Source organism: Emiliania huxleyi (assembly GCF_000372725.1).
Source record: "Emiliania huxleyi CCMP1516 chromosome Unknown EMIHUscaffold_189, whole genome shotgun sequence".
Lineage (NCBI taxonomy): Eukaryota > Haptophyta > Isochrysidales > Noelaerhabdaceae > Emiliania > Emiliania huxleyi.
Window position 1 is genome coordinate 137,433 of NW_005200701.1, and position 17,358 is coordinate 154,790.

Below are 17,358 nucleotides of genomic sequence, written 5' to 3' on the forward strand. Positions count from 1 at the left end.
TTAACGAGGGGTGGGGGGGGGCGAAGCGTGACGGCGGCGGCGTGATCTGGGGCCCGGGGTTGCCACTTGTGGGGGGGGGGACGCGTCTCGCGACTTGTGGGGGGGGGACGCGTCTCGCAGAGTGTGTGCGGGTTTGTTCAATACGCAGGGCGCCTTGGCGACAAAGGCGCCGCCGATGTCGGCCAATCTCGGGTAATCTCGGGTAGGTAGTCTCGGGTAATCTCGGGTAGTCTCGGAACCTTGGCGACAAAGGCGCCGACGTCGGCCGGGCTCCAGCTCGCCTAGACACTTCCTAGACACTTCCGAGACACTTCCTAGAGCCGACGGTCGGCCGGGCTCCAGCTCGCCGGCCGCAGCTGCGTGCGCGCGGCAGTCGGAGACTTGTGTGGCGGGCGCAGCGGCTGCCGCGCGCCCGGCTGCGGCGGCGCGCGCTTCCGCTGCTGCACCTGCTGCTTCTGCTGCTTCTGCTGCTTCTGCTGCTTCTCCTTTGGCGCCTTCTCCTTTTGCGCCGGCGCGGCGGCAGCCGGCGAAGCGGCTGGCGCGGCGGCGGCGGCGGCGGTGGGCGCGGCGGTGTTGGTGGCGACCGAGGCGGCGGCGGAAGCGGCGGCGACCGCGGCATCGCTCTTGCGCTTGCGCATGCGCTTCTTGGCGGACGCGCTGAGGCGCGGCGCCTCCGCCTCTGCGCCTGCGGGCTCCGGCCGGGCCGCCTCTGCGACCGGCAGTGCCTGGCCTGCGTCTGCTTGTGCTGTGGCGCCCGCTCCTTGCGAAGCGCGTGCCTCGGCGGGCGGGCTCTGCGCCGCCGCCGGCGCCTCTGCCGTGGCCGCCTCCGCAGCCTTGGGCGCGTCCACCGCCTTTGCTGCCTTGGCCTCGACCGCCTCCGCTCCGCCCTCCTTCATGGCGGCAGCGGCGGCGCCGGCGGACTTGGCCAGAGAGCTGGCCGCGGGAGGAGCCCCCGGGGCGGCCGGCGAAGCCTCGGCCGCGGAGGCAAGCTGCTCCTTGCTGTCTGCCACAGCGACCTGCTGCTTCAGCAGCGGCGCCTCCGCTGCAGGCGCAGGCGGCGCTGCCACTGCAGACTCCGGCGGCGGCGCCTTGCCGGCCTTGTCGACCGCCTCATCGGCCGCGTCGCGCTTCCTCTTCTTCTCCTCCTTCTTCTCCTTCTTCTCCTCTTTGGCTTCCTTCTTCTCCTTCTTCTCCTTCTTCGCCTTCTTCGCCTGCTTCGCAGCCACCGCGGCCTCTGCAGCGGTGTCCGACGACAGTTCGACGGCCATAGCTTCGACACCGTCAGTCATCAGTGCCGGCTCGAGAGATGATACGCACTAGATGTTGTGTACGCCTGCAGAGGCCGCACCACGCGTGGCCTCACGCGTCCTGAGCAGGAACGTGGACAGGCACCGGGTTTTTTTTGAGTTTCGCCTTCGTTGTTTAATACCTTCAGTATGTAGTCTTTGTTAGTATCGAGGTCTCGCGAGTTTTGGGGGTTCACGGCGCCGCGACAGCGTTGCGAGCAGCGCGATGCCACGGCGCTCGGCCTGCTGAGTCAAGACCTTCCCGGACGGCAGTGACAAGTTACCCGACATCAATCGTCGACGGCAACCTCGAGAACTGCGCCTCCAAAGTCGCCCAGATTCGCCTCTCGCGGCGCGCTGAGTTAGTATCGCCGGTGCGCCAGCAGGCTCTGCTCCACAGCAGGGCATGCCGGACTGGCTCCTGCTAGCCGTGCGTCCTGGTGGCATCCATAGCCAGCTCAGGTAGCCTCAGGAGGTCGCCTCGCGCACGACGCGGCGTCGCACAGCACCGCTCAGCGTTACTACCGAGTTAGTATCGTCGACCCACAGAGACTGCTCTTCTGTAGGTGGAGCCGACAAACGCCGGCCGGGTCGGCCCCGCCGCCCCCATCGCCGCCGCCGGGGCGGCGGCGGCCTCGGCGGACCATCCGGCGCGCCGCGCGCCCGACGGGGAGGCGTTCACCACCCCTGGCTCCTCACCCCGCCACGCCTTCGTGCGGACGCCGTGGCACCCACCTCAGGCGCCGCTCGGACTCGGATGACGGCCGCCCAAGTGCTTGGCTCGTGCCAAGCCGACCGGCAGGCGATTCCCACTCACTGCTAGGCTAATCTCGGGCTGTCCTGCGGCGGTGTGGTGCCGTGAGGGGCGCCGCCCCCAAAACTACGACTATTAGTACCGTGCGGGAGCAGTGCATTAATTCTGTGAAAAATCCAAATCTGCTCCGTGGAACTTATTGGGCTAGGATCATACGTCCGGGAGGCCCCCCATGCGGGCCGTAACGATCGACAGCGTCTGGCTACTCTGTTCACGTTCACACCTCGTAAACCCCCCATAACCCCGATACAGGAGGGGTAGTACGCCCACTCAGGATGTGTGGCAGCCCGCTGGCTGTGTGTCTTGTGAGCTTGTTTGTGTCTGTGTGTCGCTCGTGCGTGTCGTCATCATCTGTCTTGCGTCCACCCATACCGCGTTGGTGTCCAGTCCGAGCCTGACTGTTCTTCACCTTACTACATACATACATACATAGTACAAGCCCAATGGTCCCTTGCAAGCGGTCCTTTGTTGCAGTCGCATTTTTTTTGAGAGCGCCTTCGTTGTTAATAGTACAGCCGACTCAGGGTGTGTGGCAGCCCGCTGGCTGTGTGTCTTGTGAGCTTGTTTGTGTCTGTGTGTCGCTCGTGCGTGTCGTCATCATCTGTCCAGCGTCCACCCATACCGCGTTGGTGTCCAGTCCGAGCCTGGCTGTTCTTCACCTTTCTACCTACCTACTAGTACAAACCCAATGGTCCCTTGCGAGCGGTCCTTTGTTGCAGTCGCACACACGCACACGCCACGCCGCACCGCGCGCCCGCCCACTGCCCCGCCCAGGCGGGAAAGAGATGAAGAGATGGGACAGCAAAGGAGGAGCACAAGCACGTATGGATTTTTTTTCGTCCATTCTCAAAGTGCTCCAAGTGCTCCCGCCTGTCTCCCGCTCCGCGACGCGCGGGTGTCTAGCTAGCGCGCTCCGCGCGTGTGTCCGGGTTCGTAGCACCAGCGCGCTCCGCGCGCATGATAATCCAACGCCTACGCTTGGGCCGAGCGTTTTTGATCTCTGGATCTGTGGGGGGCCGAGCCGCTTCGGGGTGGCGGGCGGGCGGGCGTTTTGAAAAACAGAAAACAGAAAATAAGAGGGGGCCAGGGGGCCCGGGACCCCACTGGGAGTAGAAAATACGCCCAAGGGGGCCCAAGGAGGCGGCGCGGGGAAGCAGCATCAGGTGAGAGCAGGAAGGATGGCGCTTAGGGTCGGCTTTGAACAAGGGTTTCCAGGTTTTAGATCAGTATTGGTGTCGGCACACATCCCCACATTGAGGTCAGCGGCGCGCAGTGCCTCTCTCGCAGGCTGATTTCGTCGAGATTTCGAAGGCTGATTTTGGCTGTTTTCGCGCTTGTTTTTGTTTTCAGTCTAGGGGGCCCGACCCCCTCAGAGGCGGCGGGCGGGCGCCCACAGATCCAGAGATCAAAAACGCTCGGCCTTGTAGCCACTGACTGAAAGCTCGTTTCTGCAGCTCGTTGGGATCCCCCCACCCAAATAACACACAGTGAGCCGCCCCAGTGCTTCACGCGCGCCCTCTGCCGCGCAAAATCGCTAGGTGCTTTGTGGCAGCACATTGTGCTTTGTGGCAGCACGGCTGCGGTGCCCGAGACCGCTCGTGCGCTCTCGAACATTGCAAGGTGCAAAACACATTCCGCGGCTTCAAAAGAGTCTCGGGCCTTTCCTTTCGACTAGTAAACACTCGTCCTGTGACCTCCTCTCTCGGCTTCCACTAGCCACGGCGGGAGCGAGGATCTCATCAGATCTACTTTGGCAGCGCCGACTTGTAGGAGGGGATGCTTTGTGTGTGCCAGAAGTAGCCGGCCGGATCCCAGCGGCGCTTGATGTCGACGAGGTTGCGGGCGTTCGCCTGGAAATTGTCCAGAAAGTAGAGCGTGAGCGCGCCGTACTTGCCATTCTTCCACCCGTTCAGGTCCACGTCGGGGTAGTTGTAGTAGCACCCCTCGAACGGCGACTCGTCCGGCGGCGCGCTCGTGTCCATGGGCGGCCCACGGGTCGGGTCCGGTACGCCCCCCCACCGTGCGTAGCAGGACTCGTACGCGCTCCTGATCCACGCCAGGTGCGGTTCGTCCTCGGCCTCGTCGTCCCAGTAGGTCTGGAACTGGAGCTTGACTTTGTAGCTGCGCTGAGCGATGACCGTCGCCTCCGGCTCCACGTCGTTTATGCGGCCTCCAAAGCAGTCCACCTGGATGAGACTCTGCTTCATGTCGTCCCGGCTCAGGCCGGGCGCCGTGGTGGTGAGCGCCGCAAACATGTCGTGCACCATCTGCCGGTCGAAGGGCTGCTTGTGGTAGGCGCTTTTGTACTTGCCCCTTTGGTTGGGGCCCGACGAGTTTATCGTCTGCGTCGACGCGTAAAAGTCGAAGTCGCGCCCGCCCTTGCGCGCGCCGTCGGCGTCGCACGGCGGGCGCGGCTTGGGCGGGCAGAACCACGAGCCGTGCCCTGCGAGGGCCTGCTTGCCTCCGTTCGCCATGATCATGTCACCGCAGATGTGCTGCAGCTCGTCTTCGATCTCGCCGTGGTAAACTCTCGCATTGTCGCGGCCCTCGTCGCAAAAGTAGGCGGTCTGGAGGTACATCTGGAACTCGCCGACGGCCTCGTGCATGATCTGGAACTTGGCAGAGGAGCAGCGGTTGTCCTCCCGAGCGGCAAAGTCGTAATACCACTTGAGGACTGCGTAGAGCTTGTCCTCTGTGAGCTTACTCCAGTCAAATGCGACGTTGCTCGTCACGACACCCTTGGGCGCGTCGGGCAGCTCCTTGAAGAAGTAGCGAGTTATCACGCCAAAGTTGCCGCCGCCGCCGCCGGTGTGGGCCCACCACAGGTCGCGCTCGTCGCAGTCCGTGCTGTCCTTCGACACGTAGATCAGCCGTGCCGGGCGGGTCGGGTCGTCCTTGACGACGACCTCGACGCCCGTCAGCCAGTCCACCGTGATGCCGTACAACCGCGAGAGGATGCCGTCCCCTCCGCCGCAGATGTGGCCGCCGAGGCCGACCGAGTAGCAGGAGCCGGAGGGGAGCACCTTGCCGTGCGCAAAGAGCTTCTTGAAGGCACCCCAGTTGGTGTCGCCCGAGGAGAGGTAGTAGCCTCGGTCGGGGCAGATCCCAAAGTCGAGCAGCTGGCTCATTTGCAGGACCGCCCGTGTGTTCTCGTCAAAGACAAAGTTCTCGTAGCAGTGCGCGCCGGACTGGACGCGGACGGCGCCGGGACCGTACAACGCCGTGGCTTGTTCGTACGCGGCACACGCTCCCTCTGGGGAGTAGATGATGTAGACGCGTCTTCAGTCATGTAGCCTCGAGGTTGCAGCCCACCCACCTGGCAGCGTCGAGGCAGGGAGGGTGGTGGGTTGGTGATGACGGGGTAAGATGGTGGCGGTGAGAATGTTGCGGCGGGCTTGCAGACGCGCTCTCTCCTGGCGGTGGTGGTGATGACGGGGCAAGGATGGTGGCGGTGAGAATGTTGCGGCGGGCTTCCAGACGCTCTCTCCTGGCGTTGAAGCCCTTTGAGTAAGAGAGGAAGCGGTTGTCGCCGTCGCGTTGAACAACATTGTAGCCGAGCTTTGCTCCGCCGCCTTCACAACCGGGCTTCAATCCGACCTCGCTGACGAGGGGGCCGGCGCGTGTCGGGATGGAGCGGCTCGTGTCGTCAATCACGTTCGAGGAGCAGGCGGCACCCATCTTCTCAGGACACAATCAACAACTCGGTTTGGCAGGAAGGAGACCTAAATCCCTGCAATGTGCGCGCTTCACCTTCCGTGACAATGTGCGCGGGACAGACCCTTTCACAGGAGATCAGGAGCAAGGGAGGGTGGCTCCTCTCTCCGAGAGAAGATAGATGACACGCACACATACATTCACATCGGGACGCCTTTGTCTCACACACCTTCCTCTGTCTGTCTGTCTTTTGGCTGACTGAAGAGTCCGGTGTTTTGAGAGAGAGAGATTTTAGCAATACCAAACAACTTTTGTTTTGTGTTTTGCCAACAACATCCACAGAAGGTATTACCGACCGAGCGAAATACATCCTCCGCCCGAGTGCCCCCCGCCCCCCCCCCCCCCTAGCTAGGAACGTGGACAGCGCCGCTTGGCTGTTTTTTCGTCCACGTAAAAACCCAGCCGATACGCGCGCGATATTTGTAGAACCCGACATGGAAACACTTGCTTTTCAGAACTCTTTCGCGCACGAAAAATAAACGAAGCCGGCGACTGTGGTGCGACGAGAGGCGCCCTGTCGTTGTCTATTTAGCTCTTTTGCAGAGCGAGAGGCACCCCCAGCGGCACCTCGTCGGTCGGCGTCACGCACGGGCACCGGTACATCTGTCTGGACGGCCACCCGGGCATGCCGCACCGCAGCTCGATGCCGCTGTTGTCGCACCGGAAGCGGCCGCGGCATCCGCCAAAGATCCAGACCACGTCTCCGAGGTGCGCGCCTCTCGGCCCTCGTCGGATCGAGTCCATGCAGCCGAACGAGACGCCCTCCTCGCACTTTGCCGTCTGCGACTCCTGCGTCACCAGGCTCACGCGGCACAAGCCGCGGCTGGACGCGGGCGCGGCGCGGTGGCTGGGCACGCCGCGCAGCGGCCTGAGCATCGCGGCGGCCGCCTCCAGCCGCGCAATCACCGCCCGGCCGTCGAGGTAGTCCATGTGCGTGGGCGGGTGGCCGGTCGCCGCGCAGGCGTGGATCGAGGCGGGCAGCGTCCCCATCTGGGCGTAGTGGAGGACGACGCCTAGAAAAGAAGACGCGGGTCGCAAAACAGGACACCGGGGGAGCCACGCCTGGGCGCAGTGGAGGACGACGCCCGGCGACGTCATCTTTCCCTTGGGCGAGTAGACCCGCGGCAAGTACCTCTCCCCTCCGCGCGACGTCTCGAGCGGCCACGCCGCCTCGCAGTATCCCGCGTCCCACGACCAGAGCGAGCGCGGGTCGTGCGAGGCGGTGGGCATCGGGAAGGTCTTGAGGCCGTGCCTAAGGCCGAAGCTCTCGGAGCCTTCTTGGAGCCTTCCCGGTCGTCGGCATCGGGGCGGTCTTGAGGGCCGTGCCGCTTGGCGAGGAGCGAGACGTAATCTCGGGTAATCTCGGGGAATCTCGGGGAATCTCGGGTAATCTCGTGCCGCTTGGCGAGGAGCGAGACGATCGATTGGTCGTGCCGATGCTCGCGGAAAGCCGGGTCCTACTGGGTTCGGGTACGAGGTAGGTAGGGAACTGGTCGTGCCGATGCTCGCGGAAGGCCGGGTCCTGCGGCGTCGCCCACTCGGCGCACTCGCAACCCGGCGGGTGCCTTGCGCGCTGCTCGCAGCCGGGAGGGTCGTGTCTCCTGCAAGGCACGTCCTCGCTCAGGTCACGGTCCGGGTCGGTGGCGACCTGCACCGCGAGATTACCCGAGATCACGCCGAGATCACGCCGAGAGTACCCGAGATTGCCCGAGATTACCCGACCTGCAGCCACTCGCGCAGGAACTGCACCGCAAACGGCGTCTTGCGCAGCACGACGACCCCTCCGTACACCTGCGCCGTGTCGAGCATCGCGTCGGTCGCGTTGAGCGCCCGCACGAGCTCCGCCTTGGACCACTGCCGGTCGGTCCAGCATGGGAAGTGGATGAGCGCGACGCCGCGCTCCGCGTTCTGGCCGAGGCAGAAGAGCGCCGACGCGTCGTCGGTGATGGTGAGGTCGTAGTCCAGGTGGACCAGTACGTCGCCGTCTGCCATTCATTCATCAAACAGATAGCTTGTTAATTCATAGGCGGGTTGAGGAGATGGAGCCGAGCCTGCGAGCTTGGCGAGCCGCTTCAGCAGGTAGAACGGCTTCCACTTCCAGTAGCCCGCGCCGCGCACGGCCCGCGACACGTTGTGTCGGACCCTCCACCGCCGCGGGAGCGACGTGAGGTTGGACGTCGTGCAGGAGTCGAGCACACGCGGAGCCGCCGACCGCGAACGCCCGCCAATCTCGTGCCTCGCGCGCCGGCAGATCCAGCTCGCGCGGTCCGCAAACGACCCGTGCGAGCCAAACGAGGCGAGGTGCCAGCCAGAGGCCTTGCTGCAGACCGCCTCGTGGCGCGAGCGCTCCTGCGCGGCGGTGTGGCGCCAGTAGTAGACGGTCGACGCGGCACGCAGCGTCGGGCTGATCAGGCCGCGGTGAGCGAGCAGCGAGTGCGCGCGGCTCAGCCCGCTCATCTCACGGCCCTTGCACGAAAAGGAGGAGCGGTTCACCACCTCATCGAGACGGCGCTCGTGCCATGCGTGCAGCCACATTGTGTGTGTGTGTGTGCAAATCGGTTTGCCACCGGAGCGACTCCGTGCGGCGCGCCTGGCTGGCTCTGCTGCCTCTTGCTCTGCAGCCTCAATGACGGTGCCCGCGCTCTGTCTCTACCTAGGTACAGTGGGTTGCGGGCATTAAGAAAACTGAGTATCAAGAAACCACGCCGAGCGATTTCCGCAAAAATCTAAGAAACCACGGCGCGCCGCAGACGCGGCCCCGAGAAAAGAAAGGCCAGAAACGAGTGTGTGATTCACTGTGTGTGAACGGGAGCCAGGTCAAAAATTTCTCTTCGCCTGCGGCGCGCGCACTTGTCACTTTCCAAGTCTGCGGTGTTCTGAGTGGAGTGGATGGAGGCGTGTGTGCGTCTTCCCCCGTCATCCAGAGAGCCGACTCAGCGGCAGACTCTGGCATCGCCCTCGCGGACCGGCAGCTTACAGCACTTGGAGCACTTGGAGTGCAGTTATCAACCTCACATCCAGGGCCGGGGAGCTCAGAAGCGCACCCAGCGGGCCGGATGATCGGGATCTTTACAGCTTACCTCTTACTTACCTAAAAATCCTTCGGGCCCGCCGGCTCTGCTGGCTTGAGTGCCGGCCGGAGCTAAGAAACCACGGCGCGGGGTGGATGAGGGCTGTGGAAAGGCTTAGAAACGGCGGCGTGCCGCGAAATCCTGTTTTCTTAATGCCCGCAACCCACTGTACCTAGGTACCCCCTCGACACCGTCCAACATATCCTCTCGCCCCGCCCGACACTCTCCGCCGCCTCTGCACAGGCATCTGGGACGACGATGGCGATGGCCACCTCTCGCGCCAAGAAGTGGAGAGGGGGCTTCGGCGTGCAGTCGCGCATATCGACACCGATGCCAATGGCTTTTTGGAGCTCGAGGAGCTCCTGGTAGCGTTAGGGGACAGAGCGAGCAAGGGGCTGGCGCGACTCATGATTCAAACCCTTGACCGCAATCGCGACGGTCGCGTGTCGCTGGAGGAGTTGCACAGTCACTCGCCGAAGTCGTGTGCGGGGGCAACGCCAGGCAGCAGCAGGCTCTCTCATAGTACAAACCTTAGGTAGAGTGTCATGTGCGCTGGGCTGGCCTCAGCTGGATCTTCTTATACGGATCTTAATTCGTCAGATTTGCCTCACAGATATGCAGACTGCTGGTGTTTGGTGTAAGGGTCCAGGCCGGAGGGGTTTATCCTAAAAAAAGGAAATGTCCACAGCTCCTGGCAGCCCTCCAGCCCAGCCGACGGGGAGTCGGGAGATTGCCCGCGCGCGCCCGGCCCTTGGGCGTGCCCCCCACGCACCACGTGTGTGTCTGTGTGTGGAGAAGAGAGAGTTTATCTTTCCCGTACCTTACGAAAGAGACGCCGTCGGTCAACCCGTCATGCGGCAGGTGGCTTGCTTTGGCTCGCTGCCACCGCGGTGGCTCACCAAGGACTTTTCAGCGTGCTGCGTCATCACCGCGCGGCGCGCAAGCCACGCCTCACCCGGGCAAAAAGAACGACCGCGCGCCGCCGCCGCCCGCCTCGCCGCGCCGCGCCGCGCCTCGCCTCGCCTCGCCTTGCCGCAGCGCACGCGCACACGCACCCACGCGCCCGCGCTCGCTCCGCGAGAGCGAAGCAACCCTCCAAGCGAGTTCCGAACCGGGAGCCAAAAGGTCCCGGCTCGAACCGCGAACCGGTTCGACCACCGCCGCTGGCGGTTCTTGCAAAGGCATCAAAGGCAGTGCTTGATATAGTGTGAAATAGTGCGAGCGCGCGAGATACTCACCCGACCCACCGTGCCCTCGCGAAAGAGATCTCGCGCCGCACGCGCTCGCACACGCCGCCCGAGAGCACTCCCACCCCCGCCGCCTCGCAAGCTCACAGGTTGATTTGAGGAGAAGCAGCTGGGGGAGGTCAAAGCGGGAGAAGGCGGCACGGCGGCGGCGGCGCGGCCCCCCCCCCACCCCCACGCCTCCGGGTCGTGCGTACCGCCTCCGGGCGCGAGTGTCCCCCCAGCGTCTGCTCCGGCAGTCGCTCCGGTAATCAGGCCGAGAGTACCAGGGAGGAGGGGAGAAGAGCCCAGGGTGGGGAGAGGAGAAGAGCCCAGGGAGGGGGGAGGAGAAGAGCCCAAGACGGCCTCCCTCTCCCTCCCCTCCCACCGGGCCTCCCTCTCCCTCTCCTCCCACCGGGCCTCCCTCTCCCCCTCCTCCCGCCAAGCACCGACAGTCTCGAGGGGCCAGCCGCTGGAAGGGGCAAGCCAGCGGCACGAGGGCTTCAGCCACACAGCTACCAAGGGAACGCGACCCACACAAAGCACCAAAGTTAGGCATACCCCCCGGCGCAGTGTCCCCCGCTATGTGTCGCCGTTTGTCGGGGCACGCTATCCTGTGCAGTCAGGGCAAGTGGGGGCGGGGTGGACAGCCCAGCGCAGATGCACTGGGATCTCTCTGCCCAGTCCGGGGGTGCGTCGAACCTTCCATCACCCTGTCGGAAGCGGCGTGCCGGTGGAGGCACGTCCGGGTTTTGGAAGTAAAGATATATTACTTTTTCCCGTACCTTACCGTATACCACCCAGTTCGTACACGCCTACACACGAGACTCACACGAGTCCGGCCCGACGAGCTGGAGCTCTCTGCGTAAGTCTAAGTATGGGTGAATGCTACATCTGCCTCTCGGTCCAAGTGATACGCGACAACCACGGCCGTGCTGCATGGGCCGATGCGCCGCCACCGTTCCTCGTCCCGCGCTCCCACTTCCGCTCAATACACGCAAATCACGGCCTCGATCGATGTCTCACCGCCCCGGCGCCCACGCCTCGATCTTCTTGGGCAGCAGCTGGTTCGACAAGTCCTCTCCATTTCCTAGGCAGCCGTTCTCGCCCTCGCCCCAGCTCCAGACGGCGCCGTCAGCGGTGAGGGCGAGGCTGTGGCGGGCTCCCGCCGACACAGCGACGACGCGCTGGCCAGCAAAGGCTTCGACCTTCTTCGGCAGCAGCTGGGTCTGCTGGTCGCCGTGGCCCAGCTGGCCGTGGCCTCCAATGCCCCAGCTCCAAATCTCTCCGTTGGCGGTGAGGGCGAGGCTATGGAAGCCTCCAGCCGCGACAGCCACGACGCGCTGGTCAGCTAAGGCCTCGACCTTCTTCGGCAGCAGCTGGTCCTGCGTGTCGCCGTGGCCCAGCTTGCCGCCGCCTCCATAGCCCCAGCTCCAGACAGCGCCGTCGGCGGTGAGGGCGAGGCTGTGGTTGCCGTCTGCTCCTGCCGCCACAGCGATGACGCGCCGGCCCGCCAAGGCCTCGACCTTCTTGGGCAGCAGCCGAATCTGCCAGTCGCCGTGGCCCAGCTTGCCGTATTCTCCATAGCCCCAGCTCCAGACAGCGCCGTCGGCGGTGATCGCGAGGTTGTGGAAGAGTGTAGCTGACATGGCGACGACGCGCTGGCCAGCCAAGGCCTCGACCTTCTTCGGCAGCGGCTGGTTCTGCTCGTCGCCGTGGCCCAACCGGCCGAAGGTACCATTGCCCCAGCTCCAGAGGGCGCCGTCGGCGGTGATGGCGAGACTGTACCCGGCTGCAGCCGACACAGCGACGATGCGCAGGCCAGCAAAGGCCTCGACCTTCTTGGGCAGCAGCTGGTCCTGCCGGTCGCCGTGGCCCAGCTTGCCAGAGGAGCCATCGCCCCAGCTCCAGACGGAGCCGTCTATGGCGAGGGCCAGGCTGTGGTTCTCTCCCGCCGACACACTCACGGCGCGCTCGCCTCCCAGCGAGGAAGGGAGGCGGGTCGGCGTGTTCAGCCGCGTCACGCCCTCGCCGTGGCCGAGGAGGGGTTGATCCGGCGCATAGCCGCACGACGAGAGCCGCCCCTCGCCGACGATGAAGAGGCTGTGCCGAACGCCTGCGGCCGCCCTCGCCGGCGGGTTGGACTCGCGCAGCAGCGCCGAACAGCACAGCCACCGCACGGGGCAGCCCTCGCTCTCGGGCTGCGCCGGCAGCTCGAAGCCGCGCTCTTGCGCCCACAGGCGGATGCCCTCCACCGCAAGCGAGGCGTGGAAGAGCAGCGAGACGGCCGCGACGCGAGCGATGTCGGCGGGGTCGCAGCGAGAGACGACGCGCACGAGGAGGTCCGTGGGGAGGTCGAGGAGGTGGGTGGGCGGCGGCGTGTTCGGCGAGGGATCGGCGGTGGCGGCGGCGGCGAGGCGGCGCGAGCGGCGCCGCGGGGCAGACATCGCGAACAAAAGAATTTAAACTTTAGCATACAAGCCCCTCTCACAGCAGACTGGCTCGGACTGGCACTACAAAATTAAAGAATTTAAACTCGCTCACAGCAGACAGGCTCGACACATCCCTCCCTTGGGTTGTCTGTTTTCTTTCTTTCTTTCGACACAGGTGCGAACTGGCGCGTGCTAGTACTATCACCGGCACACCACCGGAGCGACTCCGTTAAGAGCGGCAATGCACTTAGCACCGTGCACAATGCCGCTGTCCCCGCACGCTAGCTCGTTCACCGTCTGCCACGCCACGGCGGTGTGGAGAACGACAGACAAGCGCTGCATCTGCAGCCCGTGCCAGTTCTTGGTGGTCCATGTGACCTCATCGAGGTGCTGAGCGTGCGAAAGTTTGTTACTCAGCTGGTCCGCCGCCTGCCGAAGAATTTTGCGGACGCCGTTCCCGAAGCCGCCGAACGTCTCGAAGTCGAGCAAACGCAGGTCGCAATTCTTCTCCCGCGCGAACCGGTAGTCGCCCTTCTCGTAGGGGGCCGTCACAGGTGCCCCCGCCTCCGCCTCCCCCTCACTCTCCCCCTCCTCCTCTTCCGCCGCCGCCGCCTCCGCCTCTGCATCCTCCGCCTCCCCCCCCCCCTCCCCCCCCCCCCCCCCCTCCGGTCGCGGCCATGCAGCATGCCCTAACACTAAGTCGAGCAGCGCCCGCTCGGTGTTGCCGAAGGCGACAAAAAAGCCCCCTTCCAGCCGAGCCGGTCGCCACCCTTGCACGCAAGCGAGCTCGTAAGTTTCAAGTCGCCAACGAGGCGCGCATGCCCGTCGCCGATGTTCGCCGCCGCCACGTCAGGTTGTTTTGGGTTACTGTAACTGAGGTGTGCAGTCGGCTCCATCTCGATGAGCATGCCCCACGCCGAGCGAAGGGTCTTGACGAGTTTGAGCAGGAATTTGTGTCTTGTCGCGTGCTTCGCACGCGGGTTGACCATTGCGGCATCGCCGAGTTCTTCGTGCGGCTTGCCGTTTGGCGCCTTCTTGCCTGCCTCCACCGCCTGGCAGGCAACATCGAGCGGGAGGCCGAGGCGGCGCTGAACTGTAATGCGCATCGCCCACGTCTCCATCTTCATATCATCCCGCATGGGGATCGCATTCAGGAAGGCGCCAGCCCCCTCCTGGCTGACTGCGACGAAACGAATCGCCTCGCGCCAGCACTTGTGGTTCTTGCACCTGCCAGTCTTGTAGCGGCCGCCCCGCCGAGATGCCTCGCTGACGAAGGCTTCGGCGAGGGCGAGCCAATTGCGATGGTGTACGCCGGAGGTGTACCGCCGCTGCGCCTGCTGTAAAGAATTTTACAACAAAGGGCTCTCTTGCCCGCAACCCGATGCCAATCATCCGGCCCGCTGGGTGCGCTTCTTAGCTCCCTGGCCCTGGATGTGCGGTTAATGACTGCACTCCAAGTGCTCCAAAAGGCGGTCGGGGTCGCACGACACGGTTCACGCGACAGGCGAGGCGCGGGCGACAGCTTCCTCAGAAGCCGTCGCCCGCACCACAGGAGCAGTCAGACCACTCCCACTCCGGCGCCCACCCACTCCCCACCCGCTAAGAAGTTTTTTCTTCGGGTCTGCTGCCCCTCTCCTTAAAATCCCTGTGTGGTGGCGGCGTGCCGTCCTCCCATCCCTCCGGTGGCCAGCACCTCGGCTTGGCGTCTCGCCGCGCGGAGGGTTTTGTCATAGTGAGGACGCGTGGCGCGGAGCACGACCCGACCGCCGGACCGCGCACACGTCTGACGTCACAAAATCGAAAAGAGGCGGGATCCACGCCCCGGTGTGGGTCACAAGTTGTCACGTTTGCGAGAACACATGTTCTACAGCGCCGCACACGTCTCTCATCGGTCCCTCGTGACGCAACACGCGGACAAGTTCGTCGGCGAGGGTCGCGCTGTCGGACGGAGGCGCCTCGACCGCCGACGAGGCGGGCATGAGCGAGCGCGAGAAGATGGCCGCGGCGCTCGCTCGGCGTGGGCTGTAGGAGGCCACGGCGGCGGTGGTGCGGTGATTGCGGCGGTGGCGTGATCGCCCCGACGTCATGCGGTCGGTGGTCGTGGTGCGTCCGAATTTTCTTCTCTTCGGCGCGGCGTCACCCGCTCTTCTCGTGCTCTTGAGCTCAAAAGAAGTAGTTGACACTCCGCGCAAAGCGGTTGGTACTCGACTCTGTACACGACACATCAACCCGACCCGCGGCGCGACGTGCGGCGCGTGACCGAACGGATCGGATGCCACGTCGCCTATAACGTCACGTATTGAAGAATTCCGCAATCATCTGGCATTTGCGTATTGGACAGCACGCTAAATTCTGTGAGTGCGCTTGTGTGCCACGTACGATGCCGTCTTCACGGCTGCGTGGATACGCAGAGTGGGGCTCTCGTACGGAAAACTCAATACACAATAGACAATATATACGTGACGTTTTACGATATAACAGGTCTCCGAGTATCGTACTCGGAGTATCTACGCCCTCACGGCGCGTGTTAACCCTCGGTCCCAGCTACGGTCGCACGCAACACGCAGCTCACAGAGCAACCGACGCTTTCGGTTGCAGCAGGCGGCGCGCAGCTACGCGTCGCCGCCTTTGAGCGGTTGCTGCTGCTCTCGCGCGCTCTCCGCCTCGGTCGGCGGGTCCTCGCCGCGCTGGGAGGACGGTGCCGCGCCCGCCGCGCCTCCGAGGGTGGCCGACAGGTACGAGTACGTGCCGAGCGAGAGCACGGCGATCGTCGCGCCGCCGAGCTGGCGCACATTCGGCTGGCCGTCGAAGAAGAGGTAGCCGCCGAGGAGCGTGACGGCGGTCTTGCCCTGCGAGAGCAGGACGATCGCGATCGCGCTCGTCAGCTTGATGGCGTACACGTTGAGCGCAAAGGCCGCCGCGCACGAGAGCAGCAGGATGCCGACGCGCTCGGCCGTCGGCTCGTACTGGGGCAGCCGATCGGCGCGCGCGTCCAGCAGCGGCACGCTCAGCACGAGCAGCAGCGTCTGCGGCCCCCACGTGCGCCGCATGAGCTCTAACGAGCTCCAGTCGCGCCGCTGCAACACGTCCTGCTGCAGCACTTTCAGGAGCGCCGACGCGCACGCCGAGGCGGCGGCGGTGAGCGCGCCGCGCACCTCGAAGCTCACGTCGCTCACGGTGGCGAGCGCCACGCCCAGGCACGCGCCGAGGAGCGGCAGCGCCAGCCGCGCGTGGGGCAGTCGGCGGTAGACGGCGTACTCGAGGGCGACGATCAGCGGAGTCACCAGGATCTTGCTCACCTGATAGAGGCCGACCGAGTTGCGCGAGAGCGAGAGGTTGGAGAGCGCATTGTGAAACGCCCACACGGCGGTCAAAAACATGAGCTGCCGGTCGAGAGGCTCGGCCCCGCCGCCCCGCCGTGACTCCGCGCTCGGCCTGACCACGTCGAGGCACAAGAGCAGAAGGAAGTTGGTGGCGTAATGACACGCGGTGAGCGCCGTCGGGAAGCTGAATCTCGCCGTGGTGAATACGAGCTTATTTGCGAGCACCACGCCGACGCCCGACACCAGATTCAATGCCAGAGAGCCGGCCTGCGCGACGAGGGCCGACATGACGAACGAATAGAATCGGCCGCGATGGCGTCGGCACATAAGCGCACATCCGCATGGGTCCCCGCAGGCAGCCTAGGAGGGGGTGAGAGGGCCGGACGGTGTCGAGGTGTGAAGAGGCGCCGTTCACACTTTTTGCTATGAACATGGCTCGGCTCGCCGACTCACGATACGCCCTTCACGGCGTGTGCAGCACTCGCTCCTCTTCTAGACTCTGCACGTGCCGCGCTCTGCACGTGCCGTGCTCTCCACGCGGCGCGAAGCGCCGCTAGAGCGGCTAGACGGCGAAAGACGACTTAACGGCTCCGAGGTGTGGAGAGACGATTCTCACACTTTTCGACTCGGGTAGGGCTCGCGACGCCGACTCATCAGACGCCGTTCACGGGGCGTGCTGCGCGTGTGCTGCGCTAACACGCTCGGCGCTGTAGCGCGGCGCGGAGCGCCCTTGGGGCGGCAAGAAGGCGCTAGACGGCGTTCACGGCTCGAGGTGTGAAGAGACGATTCTCACACCTTTTGCCATGCCTTTTGCTATGAATAGGGCGCAGATCGCCGACTCACGAGACGCCCTTCACGGCGTGTGCTCAGCACGTGCTCCTCTGTACGCGCCGCGCTCTCCAGACTCCACACGGCGCGCAGCGCCGCTAGAGCGGCTTGACGGCAAAAAGACTTAGCGGCATCGAGGTGTGAGATAGGGCTCGAGACGCCGTTTCATCAAAGACGCCGTGCAAGGGGTGTGTCGCGCGTGTGCTGTGATGCACTCTCGGCGCCGTTTGCACGGCGCGGAGCGCCCACTTGGGGCTTGGGGGGCGGAGAGAGCGAGGTACACGGCTTTAGAAAGCTCTAGAGCCGCTAAACCCTGAGCCAAAAAATCAAGCTTCATTGAAGCATGCGTGCCCAGACAGACTCAGACACACCAGTCGCGACGTAATATCGCTTTCCCGGTGCGCTGTGTCGCTCGTCTCGCACACGTGGCCGCCACCAGCCTGCCCGCCCGATTGGCATTGCGCCGCGCGGCCTCGGCCTCCGACCTGCTGGAGCCATGCATGCCGTCCCATCTCTGCCGCAACTCTGCCGCAACCGCCGGTGCCGGTGCCCCCCCCCCCCCCCCCTTTTTTATCAAACAGACCCCCTTTGCCACTGCCCCCCATGCCCAGAGGGGCCGCCTTGGTGAAAATGGCAACCGGCCCCCCCCCCCCGGGAATATCAATCC

The 17,358-nt window shown here is 64.6% G+C and overlaps 3 protein-coding genes across 3 annotated transcripts; all 3 read right to left on the reverse strand.

Annotated features, from left to right (window-relative positions):
- Positions 1 to 3,845: 3,845 nt before the first annotated feature.
- On the reverse strand, positions 3,846 to 5,375 carry EMIHUDRAFT_72693 (hypothetical protein; the record flags this gene model as incomplete). Its single annotated transcript, XM_005782592.1, has 1 exon — positions 3,846 to 5,375. A coding segment is annotated over one exon (1,530 nt), but the record flags the coding sequence as incomplete, so codon positions are not given.
- A 967-nt stretch (positions 5,376 to 6,342) lies between these two features.
- EMIHUDRAFT_456647 (hypothetical protein) lies at positions 6,343 to 9,432 on the reverse strand (the record flags this gene model as incomplete). Its single annotated transcript, XM_005782593.1, has 8 exons — positions 6,343 to 7,066; positions 7,305 to 7,462; positions 7,537 to 7,799; positions 8,034 to 8,310; positions 8,382 to 8,436; positions 8,665 to 8,690; positions 9,077 to 9,247; positions 9,412 to 9,432. 8 exons carry the CDS (start codon positions 9,430 to 9,432, stop codon positions 6,343 to 6,345), a joined length of 1,695 nt encoding a protein of 564 aa, XP_005782650.1.
- A 5,554-nt stretch (positions 9,433 to 14,986) lies between these two features.
- Positions 14,987 to 16,157, reverse strand: EMIHUDRAFT_365555 (hypothetical protein). Its single transcript, XM_005782594.1, is given in 2 exon segments — positions 14,987 to 15,058; positions 15,073 to 16,157. 1 exon segment carries the CDS (start codon positions 16,149 to 16,151, stop codon positions 15,153 to 15,155), a length of 999 nt encoding a protein of 332 aa, XP_005782651.1. The 5' UTR covers positions 16,152 to 16,157; the 3' UTR covers positions 14,987 to 15,058; positions 15,073 to 15,152.
- Between the last annotated feature and the right edge of the window lie 1,201 nt (positions 16,158 to 17,358).

Coding starts and splice junctions, on each gene's coding strand:
- EMIHUDRAFT_365555 (XM_005782594.1), bottom strand. CDS start 16,151: ATGTCGGCCCTCGTCGCGCAGGCCGGCTCTCTGGCATTGAATCTGGTG.